The sequence below is a fragment of the Corvus moneduloides genome, chromosome 15 (genome assembly GCF_009650955.1).
Source record: "Corvus moneduloides isolate bCorMon1 chromosome 15, bCorMon1.pri, whole genome shotgun sequence".
In the NCBI taxonomy this organism is placed as follows: Eukaryota; Metazoa; Chordata; class Aves; order Passeriformes; family Corvidae; genus Corvus; species Corvus moneduloides.
Window position 1 is genome coordinate 938720 of NC_045490.1, and position 20789 is coordinate 959508.

The window sequence follows — 20789 nt, forward strand, 5'->3', positions numbered from 1 at the left end:
CTAAAACTCTCTGGTCATAACTTCTTATGTGCCATCCCTCAATAAAACAGAGCCACCTCAGGGTAAAACCTGACAAACACCGAGTGAGCTGTGAGAGCTCTGCACAGGCAGAGCTGGGGGGCAGCTGGGCCAAAAATACACTTGGGTTTGGGTGATGAGATGTGTCCACGTGGGATAGCTGAGGTGAGAGCTGGGGAGTGGTGCTGAGCTGGGGCTGCACAGCTGCTGCCAGTGGGGCAGGGGCAAAACCCACACCCGAGCGCAGAGCCACTGCCTTGGCCACAGAGAAGGGCAGCTGCTTCTGGTTTAATTCTCTTTGGGTTTTATATGGGGTTTAGAAAACTATTGGTTTAGTTTCTGAGCTTTCAAGACTTACCCTCATGTTTGGTACAGTTCAGTGTCTTCAGCTTCAGGAAGGGAAACTCCATCTTTGAGGTGTCTCCAAGACTTGGTGGTTCCATTGGGCATAACTGCAGTTATTGATTGATTTCTTTATGGGATTAACTAGACTTTCTTTAGCTTCATGTATCTGCTCAAGCATCTGAGCAACATCATTTATCCTTGTGCCAGCCCTGTCCAGTGTGTTCCTGTGTAGTTACTGTTACCTACATGGAGTAGCAATATCCAGTAGCTCACAGTGTGTGGTGGAGGAGAAGATTAAATTCTCTTCTTAAATCTGAAAGTGGCAGATTAGTAATTTGCTCGGTCTTCTCCTAAAAATTGAATATTTATTGAATATTCCACTTTTATGTCTGTACTCCTGTAATTTATTTATTTTTTATGGAGGTATGTCTATACTAGCTGGCAATTTTATATATATTATACGTGTTTTTATACAGACACACATGAAACTTGAATCAAGCTGTTGAAAAGTTTGGCAGCTGAATAAATCTTAGGCTTTAGGCCATTATTTAGTACTTGGAAAGGGTTTAAACCTGTGATTTTTCCCTGTTTCCCCAGTCTGTGATTCAAAACATGCCCTGCTGGAACTGGCACTGGTTCTGTCTCAGCTTTCGTCCTCTGGGTATGTCACAGTGTGCCCGAAATTACAGTGAGCACAGTGACAGTGCGCAGTTGTGTTCATCGAGCAGCAGATGCCATTTAATTGCTGTCCAGCTTGAGATAAGAAGTTCTTGCAAGTCCTGGGCCTCAGGATTTTGACTCTGGTTCCATGCTTGTCACTGTAGCTCCTTGCTGGGGAGATGTGAGGTCACTCATTTGTCCTTCTGATCTCATGTGCCATGCAGGGTGGCTGTACTGGTGGGTTTCAATAGGAAGACAACAAGTGATATCAGTTTTATAAGCAATGTTTTGTCAATTGCCTTGTTCCTTGAATTTTTTCCCCAACATTCTTTTGTAACTCCTTGTGTGGAGTCGGTGTCATCTGGTTTTCAGAACAGCAGCATCTTGTTTACTGGGGTTTGGTGTTGTACAGCTCTGCAGAAGGAGTGACTCAGAGCAGTGTGAGAGCCCTGCCGTGCTTGCCTCAGCCACGTGCACGTCCCTGTGCTCCGGGCCTGGGCTGAGGCACGGGGGGCGGATATTGGGGGACAAGGACGAGGTCAGGGAGCCCAGCCTGGTTCTGTGGTGGTTCCAGCTGAGAAGGCAGCTGTGTGGTGTCCTCACCAAGCACTGTGTCTGTTCCAGTGAGGTGAGTGTAGCACCCCTGAAGCTGGTTTGCGTGTGGGCGAGTGAATCCGTGGGGTTGGTGAGTGCCCTGTGCAGGGAGGGGAGCTGGGATCCTGAGCAAGCCGAGCCCTGAGCCCTGCCCTTGTCCTGGTCTGTCTCCGTGACCCCGCGGGCATGTCCCCAGGACAGCTCCCTGTGCCAGCTGAGATCATCTGATGTGCCCTGGCCAGGATGGGACTGGCTGGGAGCTCTTGCCAGCGCGTGTGGCAGCGCTGGGACGAGGCGGTGAATCAGCCTCCCGTGCTCTGACACCGGGCACGGGGCAGAGCCGCCCTGTGCCCAGACCTCGCTGAACACAGGGGCTGTGGCTGCTGTAGTTTAGGAACTACAGCTTGTGTAGCCTTGGCACTGCCCAAAATCTCTGTGTCTTCCGCTGGATCCTCAACCTCGTGGATGGAGTTGCATTCCCAGCAGGCAGAAACAAACCACAGGCTGACCCCTTTCATAATGTTTATTTTAACCTTCTGCCCAGAAATGGGCACAGTTTTACGTGAGGCAAACTGCTGAGTCCTGGAAGAGAATGGCTTTAAATTACTCAATTTGAAGTGAGATGCCCTTTGATACGGCCCAGAGGGGCCAGGACAGCATTTGCCACCCAGCCAAGTGGTGCCTTTGTGTCAAGTGCCCTGAGAAACATCCCACAGCCAGCGTTGCACTCACTCCTGTTTCACACAGCGCTACTTCCTGTGCACTTTGTGTTCCTGCTGGTGCTCCCTGATGCTGGAATCCCGAGGTAAAGCCAGGGTGTCTGGGTTGCTGTGAGTGCCCACACACTGTGTCCGTAGAATTGGGCTGTGCCACACATGCTCAAGTTCCACATGGAAGGAATTGTCCAACAGCTGTGTTTGCAAATGCTGGGGTTTTGCAGTTGTGCTTGGTCTGCTTTAATACAGTTTCAATAGTTGGTATTTCTGTCTTCCAAAAGCCATCAGAATTCCCCGTGGTGAAAGGGCTGTTCCTTGTTTCCACTCCGGGTTTCCCAGAATGATCGTGAGGGTACCTTGTATAATCCTCCCTAAGGGCTAAGGAAGGGAGAATGTAAAAGTGATCAGCTTTGGAGGGATTGTAGTTTCATAACCAAATCTTACTCGTAACTCCCACAGGGATCCCATTTTGTGTCTGTGTAGTTTATAATGCTGCATAGGTGACACCAAGGAAAGGTGACACATCATTAACAAAAAATGAAGTGCTGGCGTCACTGCAGAGAGATTGTGTACTCATTGCATGGGGTTATTTTGCTTGTCTTTTTCTCTACAAAAGAAAACCCATGGAAAAGCATAAATCTGTCTTACACTCTTCAGAATTAGTCTGTTCTTCATTTCCCACTCAAAACTAATTCACAGTAACCAGCTGTACGAGCACACATAAGCAGGATTGCTGTGTCAGATGAGGTATTAAATAAAAGGAGTTCCTGTCTTGATGCAAGGCTTCACTGAAATAGGAAAAAGAAGAATATGTAAAAACATAATGTTTGTTATTCTGATTCCAAGATTTGCCTTTTGTTGTCAACATGACCTTCCATTTATGGTTAGAAACATGTTTATTACAGTACAAAGATAATGAAGTTTAATTGCAGTGCTGGTCATTGCTTCAGGAAAATAGGCACAAGTATAAAGTCACTTAGAAAACTGAGAAGTTACAGGAAGATACTGGTAAATATATAAATCTGCATTAAATTAGGTGCGCTTCTCAAAAGTGTTGAAAGAATGAGAGAAATCTCAGTTTTAATGTGGCACTCCATCAGGTTTCCTTAGGAAGATGAGATACTCTGGGACCGCCAGGCTCGGGGAACTCAGACTGAACTTGATTTCTGTGTCACGTTGGTGCTGACAGCTGCTGATAGCAGAGCTTGCTGCTGAGTCCTTGGTGCAGACAGGCTCCCTTTGTAAAGGCACTGGGACTCAGGACGTCACCGTGCTCGTCCCACGCTCGGGGCCAGTGTTCATCTGTGTCACCGAGGCAGTCACCTCAGGGGCTCACTGGGAAACGAGTGTCCTTTGCTGTGCGGTGGCTCACGTACAGCTCCTCATCTGCAGCGTGGAAAAACAGATCCAGAACGTGCAGCTAGCCGGACATTTCACTGATTCCTGTGCTTTTATTCCTCAGGCAGAGGATGAATCTCCCATGTATGTATGAACAATGCAAACACATGCTCATGGTGGCCCGAGAGCTCTCCCGGCTCCAAGTCTCCTACGAGGAGTATCTCTGCATGAAGACGTTGCTTCTCCTCTCTACAAGTAGGTGAACAGCTCAGTACCAAGCTTTTTGCATTTGCGTGTACAGAAGTATGTGGTGGATTTGCAATAGATATTGTGAGATAGATTTATACAATATGCTACGTGCTGGTTCTTACCTTTAGGTAGGATATGCTGCAGTTAAACAAGTCACAGCTTAGTAAATTCTGTCTGTACTGCATGAAAGTTCAAAGTGCAGAGTCAGAAGTAGTCCTTTTAGAATATACAGAAATAAACTAACCTGAGACAACATAACTTATATAAGTGAGTATGTGTAAGCACCTTTTACAGTGTTATTTTTCCCCTCTGTTGATATCACTGGTATCCAGTGACTTTGTTCTCCCTGTGCTTCGTGGGGCTGGAGCCTCCTGAGGATCTGGGCTCAGCCCAGGCTTGACTGCAATGCAGGGATTCACTCAGCAAAGAGACTGTGAGTGTGAGTGTGAGTGTGAGTGTGTGCTCGGGCGGGTGTGAGCCAGGCATCTCGTGCCGGGACAGCCTCTGTGTCCTGGGAAATCCCATCCCTTCCCATCCCACGGTCACAGGATCCCGAGGGAGCTGCCTCAGGCAGGGACTGACGTGTTCCTACTCCTGCCTGGCACGAGGGGTCTGGTTCAGAGCCGTGACAGAGGTGCCAGCATGTTTGAAAGGTAGCAAGAGCAGCAGAGCAAGTGAAGATTTGTCAGCGTACCTCGGTACTTCTGCATCATCCTCGTCAGGTGGTTTGGCTTGGAAGGGACCTGAAATGTGATGAAAAGTAAATATTACTACGTTTATTACACTGAGGGTGTAAACATTCCTTATCTTTAATGTTTCCAGTAATAGCATTGATTCGTATACAGAAATGAGAATTTGTTCACCTTGGGCTTTTTCCGGATAGGAGCAGGAGGAATGGGAGCCCCAGCACTGCTCACGTGTCAGGGCAGGGGGTGATGGCTGTGGGCAGGGCGGTGGGAGGGTGCCATGGCCAGTTCCCCCAGTGCCCGGTGCCCCACCAGCCTGGCCGTGCCCAGCACTGCCTCGCTGCCAAGCCCAGAACTGGGACAAGGGCTCTTTTCAGAGGGAACTTTCCGACTCTCACGGCCGTGGGCTTTGTAGGAACTTAAAACTTCCCTGAAACTGCAGATTTCAAACAGTTCCTGTTTGATTCTGAAATTTCTCCCAAAAATTCCTCAAGTGTTTCGGGTGTGGTTTAGGGCAACTTTCCTTACAGGAGCTGGAAATTTCCATGGTGAAATTTCCGTGGCAGAAGTGGTGAGGAGGCAGCACTGGCAGAATTCAGCCCCTCCAGCAGCGGGGCTGGGCAGGAGCTGGCAGTGCCCAGAGAGGCCTCTCCGCTCGATTTCCAGTGGGAGACAATTTATCTTCATTTCATTAAGGACATACATTGTGTGAGTGGTACATCATGGAACTTCTCCAATTGAATGGCTGAAATTTCTATAGCTCTTTAATCCACGACTTGACAATTTGAGTTTGTTGATTGTGTTTCTGTGTTAAGTTTTCCAAGAGAAGAGGAGGAGGAGTAAAACAGGAATCCCACACAGGTCTAGACTTGTAGCTCACACACAGACGTAGCTCAGAGACCTTTTCCATGTGAAGTATTGAAACAGTTGACAAGTTTCATCTCCTGTGTAGGCAAGGCAGGCAAGAGACTTCATTCCAGAGCCTCTCAGAGGCTGACAGTGTGGGGAAGGTTGGGTTTCCTAAGGAAGGGAATGTGCTTTAATGGCCTCTGTCCTCTTCTCGTGCTTTCGGTCACCTTTGTCTCAGCTCTTTCACTTCCCTGAGGTGATCAGAGGCTTCAAAGGAGGCACCTTACGGACCTCTGGAGTCCCCGTGCTCCATTTGTCCAGGGTGGTCCTTGGCCTTTGGAAGAACCATCCCCATAGGAGGATGTAGGCACAGGGACTGCAGCTGGATTTGAATCCCCAGGCCTCGGGTTCCTGTCCCCAGCTCCTCCTCTGGCCAGCACTGTCTCAGTGTCCCATCCCTGTCCCAGACTGTCCATGCCCAGATTCCCCATGGCTCGGGCAGTCCGTTTGTTGTCCAGCCTGTCCCTGCCCTGCCTGGTCCCGTTACGTGATCCGTGTCAGGAGGCTCAGAACCAGATGATCTTCCAAGATCCTTTCCAAGCCAAGCCTTCCTGTGATCCTGCCCTTGCTCTTCCCTGGGCACACAGCATTTTTATGGAACCTTCCTAATACCACATTTCCCAGGACCTGGAGAATACAGGAGCCCCTGGTGGTTCTGCATCAAGGTGCTTCCAGGGCTGCGTGTTGTTGCCTCCATGGTCCAGTTCCCTTCCCACTGTTTTTTGGTGGGATACCTTTGGAGGTTTGTTTTTTTTTTTATTTTGCAGCAGGCCTGTGCTTTGCGTTCAGCTGGTCCCTGTCCCATCCTGCTCTCTCCTTGTCTCTCTGCTGTCATTTCAGTCGATCCAAGTCCTTTTTCTTTTTCTCATTTTCATAGAATGGTTTGGGTTGGAAGTGAATGGTTTGGGTTGGAAGGGACCTTAAAGCTCATCTCATTCCAACCTAAACACTTCCCAGGATGGGGCAGCCACAGCTTCTCTGGACAGCCTGTGCCAGGACTTCCCCACCCTCACACAGAAGAATTCCATATTTTAACCTGCATTTCCCCTCTTGCTCCTTGTCCTGTCACCACAGCTCCTGATGAAGATTCCCTCTCCACATAAGCAATGTAAGAGAACTGAAATAATGACGTGTTTCAGTTTTAGTGTTTTAAAGGCTGGTGTCCATGTTGCAGTTCCCAAGGAAGGCCTGAAGAGCCAGTCCCTGTTTGAGGAGATCCGCATGACGTACATCAAGGAGCTGGGCAAGGCCATCGTCAAGAGGGAAGGGAACTCCAGCCAGAACTGGCAGCGATTTTATCAACTGACTAAACTGCTGGACTCTATGCATGATGTAAGTCCTGACAGGAATGCTGCAGGCATTCCAGAGAAATACGTTTGGGGCGGGGACAGTGGTCTCCTCCAGCTCTTTTTATTTAAAGGGACAAATATCAGGGAGGAGGAGGAGGAGGAGGAGGAGGTCGTGCTCCTCTGCTGTCTCACTAAAGGCAAATTGACAGCCTTGAACATGCTCGTCTCAGGCTGCCTCTGCAGTGCAATCCACAGCAATTCATTATATAATTAAGCTCATTTTCAGTCTCTTCAGTTTTTAAAAATTCTATGGCTTTAAAAAAGAGGGACTCAGGAACTGTAACTGATTTTGCAGTAGAAGCAGAGATGTGACTTTTAAAAGCAGTGTTATCTCAGAGCCCAGTGAGTACAGAATTTATGGAATAGTTTGAAATTCCATTAAAACAATGCCTCAGCACTATGTGTAGTGTTAGCAGTGATCTAATTTTGAAGGAATTTCCAATTCAGACTGTCTCCTGTGGCAGTTTAATTACTCATGTAGCACAAAGCAGTGTTTAAGACAAGGGTAACTTTGAGACCTCAGAATTACTGGGTTTTTTCTTGTTACTGTACCAAGCACCTGGAAGGATCTCATTTAGCTTATCCATGTGTGTGTTATTTATCTGATGGAGTGGGAATTGGTACCAAATCTCCTCAGTGTTTGTAAAGCCTTGCACAATCTTTGTTTGGTTTATACCAGAGTGCCATGGACAATAATTATTAATGAACTAAATGAGGATTCCTGTGCACGTCTTGCCTGAGCCCCATCCTGTGGGCAGGAGTTGGGGAGGAGGAAGGTGAATGTTCTCTGAACGTCTTCGTGTGCAAGTAATTCTTTGTCTTGTCACTCGTAGGTGGTTGAAAATCTTCTGAGCTTTTGCTTCCAGACATTTTTGGATAAATCCATGAGTATTGAGTTCCCAGAAATGCTGGCAGAAATCATCAGCAATCAGATACCAAAATATTCCAATGGAAATATCAAGAAGCTCTTGTTTCATCAGAAGTGACTGCCTTAACACAAAGGGTTGCCTTAAGAAACCATCACACGATAGCTTTGTTTTGTAAAGAGAAAACCTACAGACCTTGTTCCTTTTGTCCTCGCAGGTGTTTCTTTTGTAATTATGCACTACATGTGGTTTACAGAGGGCCAAGAGTTAGGCTGGAGAAGCAGTGGAGATTTCTCACGTTTGGGAAAGAATTGGGGAGAAAGGAAAGGAAAAGAAATCGGTTTTGGCAGAAATTTTCTCTCTCCCCTCGTGCACCATCCCTGGATGTATCGAACCACCAGTGACAAGCTCTGAGGCTGTTACGAACATTCTGCTAATTAATTAATTAATTGCTGCAGTTGGCCGGAGACAATTTTTTAGGCTTTTTTTTTTTTTTTAATTTAGTAAAGTGTTTTGGATTTTTTTTTTTTTAAAGTTAAGGTAGTATTTTGGTTTATGCATGTAACCTGAAGAAAGTTTACAAGTGTATATCAGAAAAGGGAAGTTGTGCCTTTTATAGCTATTACTGTCTGGTTTTAGCAATTTCCTTTAACTTTATATACCGTGAACTCGGCTTGTTCATTTTTTCTTACATAATTTTTTTGTAATACTTCAAGATGCCTATTGTACAGCTGGTTTTTTAAGGTGGGGCAGCTCGTAGCTTTCCTAAACAACCTCTAGACAGTAAATACTCGAGTAGATTCACGTGAAACTGGGTTGGGCTTTTCTAACCTAACGCTTTCAACTGGCAAAGCAGCCATGAAAATTGGGCTTTTTCTAAGGGCCAGGGTGGGTGGGAGAACACTCTCAAATCTCATTTCAGTAGACCCAGATGAAACAAATCCTTTTGGTACATTGCAAAAGTGTTGGATATGCAGATTCATAGAAAATTAACCCAGTCCTAACTGGATGTAAATGAGCAGGTTATTTTATATATTGAAAAAAAACAAAGAAGCCTGATTTTTGCATATGATGCAACAGCCATAACGCAAAGAGTCACGGGCTGCATTGATGCCAAGAAGATCAGTCCTGACTGCCCATCAGGAAATTTTCAGGAAAATATGCATAGCTTCAGAAAAGTTTACTTCTGTGTGGAGATACTCAGTTTTCTATACACTTAAAGCTGTCATCACACAAGTATTTCTGGAGACCCCACGGACAGGGGAGGACGTGTGAGTGCACCCAGCAGCTGGGTTTGTTCTCCTGTAGGATTCTGGAATCCTCCTCTCTGGGGACTTGTTCACGCAGCTGGGACTGGATCTCCCAGCTCCAAACTCGCCTGGTTAGAGACCCAATTCCACATCTCCACCCTTCACTGACTGCTCCATCCTCTTTCCTGGAGAGCAGGAGAGCTCCGCTACTGAGTTCGTGGTCTTAGAGTTGTCTGTCAAACTTTCTGTCTTTGTAAGGCTGCAGCCCTTCACATTGAATTCCTGGCGTGCCATAAATTCCCATAGGCCTTGTGGATTTCTCCTTGTTGCCATTGATGAGGATATTTTCGACATTTAGAAGCTGTAGTAGCCTTTTCTACGTGCACCTTAACAATTTTCTGTATTTCAAAACTGAAATATTTACTAAGCCACTCTAAAATTTGATTTTTACTCAAAGTGGCCAGATTGTTTGTGTAATAGAAATGAGAAAGATCATCTGAGAAAATACAAAACCTAATATATTTTTATATTTAGTTATAGTTTCAAATATGTATAATCAGTATATTTGCTGATCCAAGAAAAGAAGGGAAGGGCTACTGCAGCTTTAAAAGCAATTTATTAAATGATTGTAAAATAGCTTGTATAGTGTATAATAAGGATGATTTTTAGATGACAGATTGCTTTATCATGATACATGTAATTATATTTTTTGTAGGGGTCACAAATATGCTGAGTGGAACCGTTCCATGTGGTTTGGCCGGAGGCAGCACCGGGGCTGTCGGTGTTGGTATCCAAAGAAGTGCTCTGTTCAGAGGGGAAAACCTGTGCTCCAAGGGTGCTTGTAGGGTTTGCTGGGCTTGTGTTTATCGAATCACTGTGTACAAATTCCCGTTGGCTTTGGGTGGGATACTCCTATCTGTATGGTCGGGAGCCGCTCCCGAGGCACGGCTGAGCCAGACCCCACTGCAAAAACTGTCACGGCTCTGACCCGGGGGCTCAGACACAGCCTCACTCCCCCAGCAAAAACAGCTTTGAAATTGGGCAATAATCCACATCCAGGTGCCAGCAATATGTAAATACAGAGTGTGGGGTGTTCACAGCACATTTCTACAGTGAGCAGACCTTGGTTTCCAGCTGAAATAGGAAACTCAATTCTCATCCTTTCTTAAAGCTCTTTTTGAATGTTATAGCTATTAAAAAAGATCCTATATTCAGTACTTTGGAGTAAAATAGCATCTTTAATAAAAGAAAATAATCACTCTCTTCTTTGATCTGTAAGGAATTACATTTTGTAATGGGTAAAGGTCAGGATTTTAATTACAACTTGCAGCCCAAGTCATTGGGAATCCTCCCACGCCCGTTTGCGATACAGATAGGAGTGTGTACTGGTGGGGTTTGGGGTCAGGGGAAACCTGCTCTTAATTTGGAGAATGTTTTATAAACTTGCATCCCCAGAGCCCTTGGTCGGAGCCTGGGGACAGCGTGTGTGGGTCGGGGTGCCGGGATCCCAAATTGTCACTTTTGCCAGCAAAAGCAACTGCAGTGAACTCCAACAGCTGATGGAGTCAGGGGTTGGAACTGGATGAGCTTTAAGATCCCTTCCAACCCAAATTCTGGGGTTGTGTGATCCCCTCGTGAGAGAACCGGTCACACAGGAGGAGAGGCTCTCTGCCCCTTGTGTCTGTTTGCCTGTATATTCATTTTTAGTCTCTGGATTTAAGGAAAAACAAAGGAAACTGTGATGTTAGAGGAAAAATCGTCCTGTACGTGCTGTTCAGTTTAAACTTCACCAGTGAGACTCCGTAGTGCTGTAGCCAGCAGTGAGAAGTCCGTGTCCTGTTATCCGTAGTCCGTGTAGCAGTGGGGAGTCCCTGCACTCTGGATAAAGCAGGGAGAATTCCGGCCTTGGCCCTTCAGTGCCTTATCACAAAGTGCACGGATCCGCCCGGGACGACGGGGGCAGCTCAGGACTCGCAATGGCCTTAGGGGGACACCGGGACAGGGGGCGCGGGGGCACGAGGGGAGGGCAGGGGAGGGGGGTGGGGACTGGTGCCAATCAATGCCGAAAAATGACCTCGCCGTTTCCACAGGAAAAGGTAGGAAAGGAGGAAGTGCCTGGATGAACGTGGGCTGTGGGAAACACCCCGCAGCCGAACTTTAGAGAGGGAGGACTTCAGGGACATGACTTAGAGTGAGATTTTATAAAGATTGTATTATTATATCCCTGGAAGAGTTCAAGGCCAGGTTGGATGGGGCTTGGAGCAGCGTGGGATAGTGGAAGGTGTCCCTGCCCGTAGCAGGGGGGAACAGATGAGCTTTAGGGTCCCTTCCAACCCAGTCCAGTCTGGGATTCCATGGTCACAGACCAGTCACGCTCTACCCTTATCCCAATCTGCAGCCAGGGCTTGCTGAGCCATCGACGTCTCATAGGAACCAAATTTCCCGTGACGGTCGAGGGCCTCTCCATGCGGAGGCCTCGTGTCTGAGGGAAGGCTGTGAGTGTGTGGGAACACCCCACCTCCAACCCCCTGCCCAACAGCAGAGGCAGCGATGGGTCATTATTCTATTTTGTATATTAAACAAAAAGATATATACTGGGGACAAATCCTATATCATACCAGTGTATGGCATTATTAAAAAATCATTATTTTTATCACAGCAATTTTAAACAGCATTAAAAAAAAAAAAAAAAGAAGAAATTAAACCAGTGACTCCTGTTTAAAAATAAAAGTTGTAGTTTTTTATTCATGCTGAATAATTCTGTAGTAACAAGTCTGTAGTTTTCACCTACTCAGTGAAATGTTGGACTGTAAAAGCTTGTGTGGAATTGTTGAACATTTATTTTTTCATTTAAATTTGCTGTTCTGGTAATACAAAGCCACACATCTGTACAGAAGTTGCAGTAAATGTGAGCCATTTACAGCAATGCCGAATAATGGACAGAAACCATATAATAAAATTCTGCTTTTTTCATTAAATGGCTCCAAAATGCTTTTGTGGAGTTTTTACTGTGGTCCTGGAGAGGGTTGGGTCCGACATGGTAGGGGAAGGACTGGATGAGTTTAAGGGTCGCTGGGTCCCTTCCAACCCAAATCCCTCTTTGATTCCATGATCTTGAATGTGTTTTGTCACTGCAGTGGTTCCCAAGTGTCTGATACTCACCCAAATGTGATAAAAGCTCCCTCCCAAGGCGGTGCCAGCTGCCAAACATGAGTGATAGAGGGAAGTGTACTGAAAAACCTTGGGGCTCCCCAGGTGGGGGCTGGGACAGGAGTCCCAGGCAGGGGACCGGTGGTGGGAACCCAGCCCAGCCCTGTGCAGAGACAGAATTTAACCCAGGAAAAAGGGTCAAGGACTTGGTAAATCAGCAGTGCTGAAGGAGCCTCTCTCTGGCTGTGAAGATGCTGCACTTGGGTTCAGAAAGTCTCAGCTCTGGAACAGAAGATGCTGCCATGAAGCTCCTTCCCTGCCATGTGGCCGTTGGAGTTTTCGACGTTTCCAACCCCTCAGTCCCCGAACAGCACAGCTCAGCCTTCCCCCCGAGCCACAGAGCGAGTCGTGCTGTAATAAAATCTCATTTAACTGCAGCAGAAAAGGCCGAGTTCCCAGCAGGGAATGATTTCTTTGAATTGTTTGCAATTAAAACAAAGCTTACATAAATTTCCCTTCGGTAATTCCCAGGCTGGATGACTGCAGCTGGGGGTCAGGGGCAAGACAAGAACGGGATTTACGATAACCGCGTTTATCTGTGCAACAATTATGGAAAGATGCTTTAAGGAGAGCCATCGGACACTGAGATAAATAACTGCTCAGTGGCTCATGGGCTCTGGCCCCATGGTAAGTGCAGCAAGTCCTCAGTGTGGTCACATTCCACCCGAAATCCCCCTTGTCCCATCCCATTTACAGAAGCATTGATAGCAGAAGCATCTGCGGCCCACGAGGGGATTCCTTGCAGGATTTCTGCCGCTTCCCTCTGCACCCTCCTGTGCTCCACGGCCCTGGGCATGGGCTGGGACACGGGCTGTAGCTCTCCCTCACCTGCCACCTTGTTTTGCTGCTATTTGCTTTCTTGGGCTCTACCCTCAGCTTCCAAGAAATTTGGAGGAAGCCCAGCATGTGATTGCAATTCGTGGTTTCTGCTGTGTTCACATTATCCCAGTAAAATGATGGCCTTTCAGACTGGTTTGGAAAAGAGGCCATTTTTACAGTTTTGACATTTAAGATTTGAGCTTTTGAGTTCGTGTTTGCCCCTGGGATGGTCCCCAATGGGCTGGTTTGTCCCTGGCTGCATCCCCTCTGCAGCATGAGCTCATGTCGAGCTCTGGGCACACGGCGCTGTGCTGTGTCAGACACAAATTCTGGGGTTTTACAGACTAAAAGACTCTTTGGCTGTACATTACTGGTTATCCCAAAGGGGCTCCCAGATTTTCTCAGTGCTCTTGCCGGGCTCCTGCCAGGGACCAGCAAGTTTGGTGCATTTCCTTACCAGGGTTACTGATAATTTTAATTATTGGTAAACCTGAAGATACATTATGTAAATATTTTATATATAGAACATGAACATTTCAAAATAAAAAAGTGTAAATATTGAACTTATCACAGTCTGGCTGGAGGAGCAGCACGGAGAGGAACCATCAGAAAGGAGTTCATTGATGTCCAGTGCCTGAGCCCATGGATCAGCTGATAAAATCCAACCTAGAGTAGGGGTGGTGGCAGTAAATACCCTTATCCAATCCATCACAGGCCTGGCACAGCTCCAGAGCATAATTAAGAATATTCTCTGAGGTCACAACAGGGAACCTTAGGTTAAAAAAAATAACAAGTAAGTGGAATCGTTCTAATTATGGGATCTCTTGATATGAGATCAAACCACATAAAAAGGTTGGGGCAAAACTGCCGAGGCAGCACCAAATGTGGGCAACTAATTGTGCTGCTAATGAAGGAGGACGGGGTGACACTTCCTGCTGAGAAAAGTGACCTGGTGTGCCCAGGGCCGGGCAGGGGGCACAGGGGTTGTGTCCCCAGGGAGCAGAGCATGGAGGGGAAATCACCTCCAGGGTCTGGATATGGGGAGCTGCACCCCTGAGGAGCTGAGAGGGGAAATGGGGGGACAGGCAGTGACCCAGGTCTCCCCGGGCTCCTGCCTTGGCCCCAGCACTCCCCTATCTGGGCTCCTGCAAGAACAAATCCAAAATTAAAACCCAGCGGTTTTAATTCCTCATTTCTCTCCTACCCTTTCTTTTTTTACCCTTTTTGGCTGGCAGGCAGAATTTCTCCAGCTGGGCTGCAGCCGAGCTGCACGTGCTCCTACCCCAAACAAACACAGGACCGGCCTGCAAGCCTCGAACAGAGCAATTACTAAAAATAATTTTTAAAAATCCACCCAGCCCAACCCAACCCTTGGCAAGTCAAAGGGAACCCGAGGGATGCGGCTCTCACACCCTCCCGTCCCGCAGCCCCTGCCCGGGGCAAGGACAGCTCGGGGGTCCCCCCTGGGGTCCCGGGGGGCTCCTGCTGCCGCTGCCCCTCGGCCACCGCTCGCTGCCCCGGGCTGCTGCATTTGCTGAGCATAATGGGGCTGAAACAGCTCAAAGCTGTCGGGCTAAATATATCCCCGTTGCTGGGGAAATAAATAATAAACAGCAGCGCGATGGGGACGGCGGGGAGTCATTGGTTCTGCTCGGGGCCGGAGCTGCTGCGCTCCCGGTACCACCCAGGGCAACAAAAACTGAACCAAAACCCAGCAGCAGGGACTGAACAAAAACCCAGCCAAACCCAAACTTAGCGAAAAATAAGCAGCAGTAAAACAGAGGCAGAAGCAGCACGTGCAGCTCCCAGACTCGGCAATATTTATGATAGGTAATGGCTGCAGCAAAATTAATGAGCTTTGAAAAGGAACAAACCGTCTCCAGGATCCCTGGGAGTGGGAGAGGGAGGGCAGCTCCATCCCTGTCCTCGGCGTGGGCCCATCCATGGCTCCCCACGGAGGTGGCGGTGGCACCGAGGTGGCACCGTGCTGTCCCCGTGCTCTCACCGAGGTGTCACCGTGCTGCCAGGCCCGGCTGCAGCTGGCTGAGGTAACTAGCTCAGAACGAGAGCTGGTTTTCCCAAGCTGGCAGCCTTGGGAAAAGCCCCTTGCTGGCTGCCAGGACAGCGGGGACACGGTGCCATCAGCTGGAAATGAGCACTGAACTTTGTGTGATAGTGGAGAGGGGCTTTGGACAAGGGCAAGGACAGGACACACGGAATGGCTTCCCACTGACCGAGGGCAAGGTTAGATATTGGGAAGGAATTCTTGGCTATGGAGGTGGTAGAGGCCCTGGCACAGGGTGCCCAGAGCAGCTGTGGCTGCCCCTGGATCCCTGGCAGTGTCCGAGGCCAGGCTGGATGGGGCTGGGAGCAGCCTGGGACAGTGGGAGGTGTCCCTGCCCATGCCTGGGGTGGGATGAGATGAGCTTTAAGCCCTTTCCAGCCCCCTGTGCCAGGGAAATGCTCACCCCGGTGGTACCTTCACTGCCAGCCACACTCCAGCCTTTCTGGGGCTCATCCCTGGAGCCTCTCCCATCACTCATCTCTCCTGCTCTGCTCCTCACTCCCAGGTGGCTGTGAATTAAAGCTCTGAGCAATCTGCAGGTATTTAATGATCTGATTGTCCGGGGTAACAGCTCAGTCCTGGGGCAGGGCAGGCCTGGGGGAGCAGCCAATGGAAGCGACAGGGGTTGTGGGGGGCTCCCAAAGAGATGGGGACACAGAAGGGACACAGAAATCTCCCTGGGGAGATGGGTTTGCTCAAACTCCCCCACACTCCAGCTCCAGACCCCGCTCTGCCATCCCCGCCTAATCCGAGCCAGGCTGGTCTCCGGGGCACCCGGCTGCTGCAGACTTTTTCCCCTTCCTGCCTGCGTCAGTGAGTTTAGAGCCCAGGTGTGATTTTCTAGACCCTTTTGTCTGAGGTTTAGAAGCAGAACAAGGTTCATTAGCAGAAGGGAGGATTTACAATAAGTAATAAGTAGGTGCTACCTCGTGAGCCGTCAGCGTCGTGCTAAATTACCAGCTGAGCCCATCTGCAAACAATCAGCTCCTCACCCAGAGAATAGAGCTTAAAATGGCTATTTCTTTAAAAACCTTTGCTTTTAATCTTTATTTCCCAAAAGCTAAAAATCTGAATTAGCCCAAATGTACAAACTATAATTGCTTTGAGGTTTCTGGTTCGTTAGAATAATTAAGCCATCATGCACTTGCTAACACATCCCTGCATCCTCGGGCTCTGTGCAGGTGACTTCTGCCCTGGGCTACCCCTGACCCATCCCTGTGCTCAGCTGGTGTCCATGAACCAGGGCTTTGCCTCTTCTCCAAGCAGCTGGTGACAGGACAGGAAGAAATGGCCTCAAGCATCCAAGCCAACCCCAATCCAACTGCAAACCAAATCCAACCCAATCCAACCCAACTAATCCAACCACAACCCAGCCCAATCCCAAATCCAGCCACAACCCAACACCAAACCCAGCCCAACCCAACACCAAACCCAGCCCAACCCAACTAATCCAACCGCCACCAAACCCAACCCAGACTCACGGCGCACTTGTGGAGGATCAGCCATCGATGTGAAACAGCAGCGCTGCCCGAGGAGGCTCCTCTGATGTCGGTTCCAACAGACAGCACTGCACCATCTCTTTTTTTTGGTTTAATGCCCACAGTGACCAGCCAGGGCCTGTGGGAGAGGCTCTGCCCATCAGCAGCGTCACCACCCAGCTTTCCTTTCATTTTGATGATGATTTAATATTAAGCATCAAATGCTGTGTCAAGCTGGTTTAAAAAAGTATTTCCTATCTTTAATTTCCCTTGGAATAAACCAATGTTTTACTACAGTATTAAAGCTGGCCCAAAATGGGAACATTTAGTAAGCGTTCCAGACAAGTTTTTCTTTTTGGAAAGTTTTAATTAAAAAAAAATATTCCACTGGCTCTCCTGTAAGAGCAATAACTCCTGCCTCAGTTTGATTTCCTTTCCTCCAGGAGACATCTCGTAAATACATCTGCGTGGGACTTTTGTTCCCAGAAACTCTCTAGGTAGCACATCCAAAAGCTCCTAAGTGCCTCTGAAAAGGAATTTACTCCAGTCTCAGAGTTACTGGAGTATCCAAGGAGCCAAAGGGGGGCCCTGCACGGAAAGGTTTTGTGGGGACACGGCGGGAGCAGCGTGGTGCTGGTGCTCACACAGCATTGCTAAGCAGGCCCCTAAATGCTAAATGCCATGTCCCCACACAATGCCTTTTGGGAGGGCTTTTGGCAGGTTTGCAATTCCCATTCATCCCCAGCACTCTGCCCCGGCAGCATCCCATGAAGGCAGCAGGGAGTGGCTCAGGACAGTCCCAGCCACAAACAAATAGTGCTGACAGATGAAATACTAAGGGTTTTTTAAAAACCCTTTCCATTAGTCCTCCCCATCCCTCTCCCACCCCAGGGAGGGGCCCTCACACCCCTGCCCCAGGCAGCACCAGCCCCAAGGTCCCAGCACCAGCCACAGGCATGGAGCGAGGCCGGGGCTGGATAAAGCCTGGCCTCATCCTAAGCCAAGGCTGGATAGAGCCCAGCCCCATTTGATGCCAGGGCTGGATAAAGCCTGGCCTCATCCTTGGCTTCAGGAAAGCCAAGAAATAGCACAAATGTTGGCTATTAAATCCAAGGATGGTAATGAACCAGCAACGTGCTAGGGAAACACCAGATTCCATCCTTACAAACCTCTCACCAACACCTCAGAGCAGAGACCACGGGCTGTCTGGGGACCTCACCCCTGCCCAAACCACACCAGCCAGGGGAAGGTGTTCCAGAGTGTTCCCCAAGGAGTCAGAGTGTTATGGAGGTGGTGTGATCCCATGGGAATGAGCTGTGCCACCCACCCTGGAAAGCAGGAGAACAATGATCACCTTTTTCCTCCTTTTTTCCCCAAGACAAAAGCTCAGGAAGTTTAATTACTGTGGACGAAACGTGATGAGGGCTGAAATTTCAGCTCCCCTCTCTCTAAGTGACACCACGGAGTGAAGGAAGCAGCAGCTCCAGGCCGGGGTCGGGGGGTTTGGAGCCTCTCGGTGACGGGCTTCAAATGTCCTTTGCTTCTCTCATTACGGCTCTTCTAAAAATATCAAATATAGATCTTTTCCTCATAATATTTTAAGATACTCTATTTATACATTAATTCTTTCAAAAATAAAAAGTGACACATAGAGCAATTCAGTCACTCAGAGTCTTTAAAACTGTTACAAAAAGCCACGACATCCATCCCCAGCGCCGCTGGCTGGGGGCTCTTTTGAGACTTTCTTTTATAAAATATGAATCCAGCTCTCAAAATCCCAGCTCTGCAAACAGGGCTCCTTCTCCCACCCTGCCCCTTCAAAATGACCTGGAACGAGGAGGGATTTGCACACTCGCCCTGCCGAGCCCTCCTGGCGTGTCCATGGAGGCAGGAGCCGGCCTGGTGGAGCTGAAGGGCTCGTCCTTGGCTCTGCACAGCCCGACCTTGGCCACAGCAACAGCAAATGCCCCGCGAGGATGGAAATAATTCACCTGGCACAACCAGCACTGCACAGACTTGGCACGGACAAGGCTGCAAGCAAGGGGAGGCCTGGAAAACAACGCTGGAGAGAGGCAGAGGCAGCTCCAGCACGGGGCATCAGCGGCCTGGGCGCTGGCAGATGTGTCTGTACAGTGGGATTTGGGAAGGGAAGGTACCAAAGAGCCAAACAACAGGAGCAGGGTTTGTGTGGGGCTGCAGCAGGAAGGCAGCGCGGGCTGCTCACCTCGCACAGACCGAGGCTTACCCCACAAAACCAAAACCTTTAAAATAAAAAAGAAGAGTTTGGGAGGCTTGGTCCAAAACACCCTCTCTGCGCCGAGCAGGTGCCTGCCGAGCCCTGCCAGCCCCGCGGAGCCACCCGGGGCCCACTCTCGCCTGCAAGAGCCGGCGGCACAAGGAGCGGTCACCTCCCGGGGCCGCCTCGGAGCTCAGCCCCGAAGCTCAGCCCTTCTGCTGCCCCCGGAGCTCAGTGTGCTCCCCAGCAGCACCCAGAGCTCTGCCTGGGGCAGGCAGGAAGCACAGGGAAGGCTCTGGGAGCGCAGGGCTCGGCTCCTCCTCGGTGGGACCCTGGGCTCACTGATGGCCCGCACACCCCTTGAGTGGCCCCGTGCAGGAACAGCCGGCCCGGGGGTGCCATTCCCAGTCTCAGCTCAGCCCCTCGGAGCACTTGGCCGTTGCTTGGCTGGTTTTCCATCGCTGGGATGTGGGCTTGAAGCACCCCCACCTCGGGGCTGGGGGAGTCTCTTCATGTCCCCAGGACCGCTCCCCCTCAGCCCAGCAGCGCCGAAGGACGGGAGGAGAGGTGACATCTGATCCACACAAACATCCAGTAGCGGGCACAGGGGCGTCCTCACCCCGCATCACACAGTGGCAAAGGGCACAGGGGCCTGCAGGACTCCCCATGGATACCATGGAATGCTCAGCAGTGGCACTGTGCACACCCACAGTTATAGGAACTCCACGTAGTTCTCAGGGATCAGTCCTGTCTTGCCGTTGAGGGTCCCCTCCAGCCAGCCAGGCTCCTGGGATGGGTGAACTGCAGAGAGAAGGGAAGGGCAGGTGAGACCTTTAAGTTGCGTCGATTTTAAAGAAAGGAAACAAACAGAGTTAAAGATGGTCCTCAAGGTCCCTTCTGACCCAACCGTTCCATGATTCTGAACACGCCCAGAGGCTCAGCTGAAGTGCTCTGTCCCTGCCTGCTCCCCATGGGACTCCTTGGCCTTTGCTTCCCCAAGTGAATCCCACTGCAGGACCAAGTGAGCTGCAGGCTCCAAATGCTCCCTGGGGCTGCTGGGCTGAGGGAAGTGAAGTATTTGGGATAAAAACAGGGGCTCAAAACTTCCTCCAGATTTGGGCTGAGATCTCTTGGAAGTTGGAGAGAACGTGGTTCACTCCATCACACAGTAACCCCGCACATCCCAGCTTGGCCTGGGCCCAGGCTGGGAGGGAACTGCATTAGGGAACAATCCCGGTAGGAAAGCAAACCCTGCAACCTGATTGTGTGCAACCAGAAACCTGATCAGTCCTCAAAAGCCTTTCTTTATTCAATCAACTCCCAAAAATTTGCTGATTTTGCAGGAGTCAGGCCACGGCTACGCCTGCAGGCAGAGGAATATCCCCCCTCCCACAATAATGGTGGGAAGTCGGTGTTCAGAGCTCCCGGAGCTCCCCGGGCTCCCGTGACCCTGCAGGTCTGGCACTCACTCCCTCACTCCGTGTCTGGATCAGCTGCACAAGGTGCCAGCTGAACTGGAGCTCTCCAAGTGCCACTATTGCTATGTGGGTGTTGCTCCCTGCGGGCAGCAGCATCCCCAAATCCCAGCTGGATCAAGCTGCCACATGCAGCCTCACAGAAGCTCAAACTAGAACCTGTCTCCAAGCATTGCCAAGATCCCTTTGCCTTCGCTGGGGTTTGCGAAGCCCCTTGATCACAGCAAGGCTCCCAGCAAGCCAGCCTGGTTCTACCTCACGTCCTCCAGCCAACGTGAGCCCTGGCTGTGCTGCTGAGTGACTGGAACACGCTGTGTACTTTTTCCCTTGAATAATCCATTGATTTTTATCAGCAAACGTAATGTATTTAATTCAAACTTGTTCCTCTCCTAGCTGCTCTGATTCCCACGGGCCCTCAGAGGGGAGACCATGCTTATTTATGACTATGGAGCTGTTTCGGAGAAGGATTGTCTTTAATTCACATGTATTCATTCTCCTCCCCTTTCTGCTGCATTCGCCTCTATAT

The 20789-nt window shown here is 49.4% G+C and overlaps 2 protein-coding genes and 1 long non-coding RNA gene across 5 annotated transcripts in view; 1 reads left to right on the top strand and 2 right to left on the bottom strand.

The window, feature by feature from the left end:
• The window catches only part of NR3C1 (nuclear receptor subfamily 3 group C member 1), a 61212-nt gene extending 49254 nt beyond the window's left edge, over positions 1-11958 (top strand). For both annotated transcript variants that reach the window (XM_032124594.1, XM_032124595.1), the window contains exons 7-9: positions 3796-3926; positions 6690-6847; positions 7698-11958. In XM_032124594.1, coding sequence (XP_031980485.1) covers positions 3796-3926; positions 6690-6847; positions 7698-7850 — 442 coding nt within the window. In that variant the 3' untranslated portion in view covers positions 7851-11958. The remainder of the gene's footprint in view (positions 1-3795; positions 3927-6689; positions 6848-7697) is intronic.
• LOC116451319 lies at positions 11699-15300 on the bottom strand. Its single transcript, XR_004243171.1, has 2 exons — positions 14884-15300; positions 11699-13675 (listed from the first exon to the last, which is right to left on the bottom strand). It is a non-coding gene; the product is annotated as an uncharacterized LOC116451319 (long non-coding RNA).
• A 1680-nt stretch (positions 15301-16980) lies between these two features.
• Positions 16981-20789, bottom strand: part of ARHGAP26 (Rho GTPase activating protein 26) — a 102523-nt gene continuing 98714 nt past the window's right edge. For both annotated transcript variants that reach the window (XM_032124598.1, XM_032124597.1), the window contains one exon: positions 16981-19589. In XM_032124598.1, coding sequence (XP_031980489.1) covers positions 19501-19589 — 89 coding nt within the window. In that variant the 3' untranslated portion in view covers positions 16981-19500. The remainder of the gene's footprint in view (positions 19590-20789) is intronic.